Genomic DNA, 2500 nt, shown 5'->3' with positions numbered 1-2500 from the left:
GAAATTGAGCACTCGGCACGGCAGGACCACCGTGCTCCCTGCGACCGCCGTCTGGTGTGAGGGCATGGTGGCGAAGGTCTGCTTCTGCTCCTGACTGTTGCCACTCGCCAGGGGCCAGCAGAGGACGAGCAGCAGGCAAGCGGAGGTCGGGTAGAGCATTCCTGGAGGTAAGGAGAGAGGGGGTGTGTGAGTGGGGGGGGGGGTGACTTCGGTTTTTGGGGTTTAAAGGGTTAATAAAGAAAAAAAGATTTATAAATGAATGAATATATAAATGAACGAATATATAAATGAATTAATATTTATATATCGTTTATATATCATTTCATTTATTATATATCATTTCATTTATCATATATCATTTCATTTATTATATATCATTTCATTTATTATATATCATTTCATTTATTATATATCATTTCATTTATTATATATCATTTCATTTATTATATATCATTTCATTTATCTTTTATCATTTCATTTATCATATATCAATTCATTTATATATCCTATAAAAAGGATATATAAATGAATGAATAAATGGATACATAATGGGTTTGGATGCTGTCAATAACGAAAAAAGAAAGAAAAAAGAATTTTCAAATGAATGATTGAATAAATACGTAATGGGTTTTGATGCTGTCAAAAAAAAAAAAAAAAATGCATATAGAAATTAATGAAAGGATAAATAAATGAGTACCTAAAACAAAACAAAAACTCGTATGTATATATATATATATATATATATATATATATATATATATATATATATATATATATATATATTTCTCAGTCTTTCTATGTATATATGTCTGTAAATATGATTTTTATGTCTTGGTTTCATCGCTTCCCGGAATCATTACAACAACACAGACAATTTTTATTGTAAATCTCATTCTTTATATTTTTATTTATTAGACTCACAACAATCAATAACAACGAAAACAAACTCTTAATTAGCACTGACATCATTAGTGTCACTGGTTCTTCGTAATCATCTCCATTATTGCAGCAACAACAGCAAAGTCAGAAAAAAAAAGAGAGAGAGAAAAAGGGGAAGCAACTAATGATAATAATAAAAATAATAAATGAGAGAGAGAAAGGAGAAGACGGATAACAGGGACAGAATTGCGAACGGGAAAAAGGAAAATAAAGATTGATATGAAAACAGAAAGGGAAGAGAATAGAGAAGTAGTGAAGCAGAGAGCAGATGGAGAAAGTAGAAAGAAAGAGAAAAGAAAACAGAGACAGAAAACAGAAAAAGGAGAAAAAAGAAGAGACACAGAAAGCAGACAAAAAGAGAATAGAGAAGTAATAAAGCATAAAGGAGAAATAAATCGAAATAAATATAGGGGAAGTAGAAAAACAGAAGCAGGGTAGGAGAAGAGGAGAAACAAAAATCAGAAAGAGAAAGGAAGGAGAAATAAAGAAACAGAACGACTGAAAGCAAAAATAAAGTAAACCAACAGAAAACAGAAAAACAAGGAAAAGAGAAGCAGACAAGCTGAAGACACAAGCAGAAAACAAGAAAGAAAAAGAAGAATAAAACAAACAGAAATGGGAAGCAGAAGTAAAGAAGCAGACAGACCAAAAACACAAGAGAAGGAAAGGAGAAATAGAAAAGCAAAAGACAAAGAAGACACAAACAGAAAACAAGAAAGAAGAAAGAAGAATAAAACAAACAGGAATAGGAAGCAGCAGAAAAGAGAAGCAGACAAACCCAAAAGCACAAAGGAAGGAAAAGAGAAGCAGAGAGCAAAAACAGTCTGAAAGGAAGGGATAAATAGCCTCCACTATTGACAATTAAGTAGGCCAGAGTGGCTATAGATGTCGACTTTAACACTACGTATTTTCTTCAATTGTTGCTTCGGTTTCTCTTAGTTAGATAACGTTTTATCTTTTTTTTCTCTTTTTTTCTTTTTTTCTTCGTCTGATTTTATAGGGAGGAGTTGTTGTATTAGGTTTTTGCAATATGGGAAAGGTATTCTTTTTCCTATTTGAGAGAGAGTGTATCATTATTTTCATCATCATGATGATAATCATTGTCGTATCATCAAAATCATTATAATCATTATCATATCATCATTATTATTACCCTTATTATTATCATTACTTTCATCATCATCATCATCTTTACTATTGCTACTATTTCTGCTAGCATCATCATTTTTATTCACTTATTTATCAATTCATGAAATTATCAATTAATCTATTTATTTCCTGTCTTTTTTTCATTTTTTCTTTTTTCTTCTCTGTGTATGAGACACGCTACTAATGATATATAATTACGGTATCTGATAAATCTGTGACATTCATCCTAATCCTTATCATTTCGTTATTAATGTTATTGTTGGTACTGACAGTGTTACATTATTGTCGTCCTTTTCATCGTAAATCCTAGTTTTATCACCGAAACCATTATGTTTATTGTATAGATGTTAGGAAAGAATATTTACTTGGGGTTGTGTGTGTGTGTGTGTGTGTGTGTGTGTGTGTGTGTGTG

The 2500-nt window shown here is 31.4% G+C and overlaps 1 protein-coding gene across 1 annotated transcript in view; it reads right to left on the bottom strand.

Annotated features, from left to right (window-relative positions):
• The window catches only part of LOC113802349 (irregular chiasm C-roughest protein), a 67408-nt gene that overhangs the window by 22179 nt on the left and 42729 nt on the right, over positions 1-2500 (bottom strand). The window contains exon 2 of the mRNA XM_070118959.1: positions 1-161. This exon is cut by the window's left edge and continues 71 nt beyond it. Within this exon, the coding sequence (XP_069975060.1) occupies positions 1-159 (159 nt within the window). The 5' untranslated portion in view covers positions 160-161. The remainder of the gene's footprint in view (positions 162-2500) is intronic.

This window comes from Penaeus vannamei, chromosome 43 (assembly GCF_042767895.1).
Source record: "Penaeus vannamei isolate JL-2024 chromosome 43, ASM4276789v1, whole genome shotgun sequence".
In the NCBI taxonomy this organism is placed as follows: domain Eukaryota; kingdom Metazoa; phylum Arthropoda; class Malacostraca; order Decapoda; family Penaeidae; genus Penaeus; species Penaeus vannamei.
This window is presented reverse-complemented; position numbering and strand designations above follow the sequence as displayed.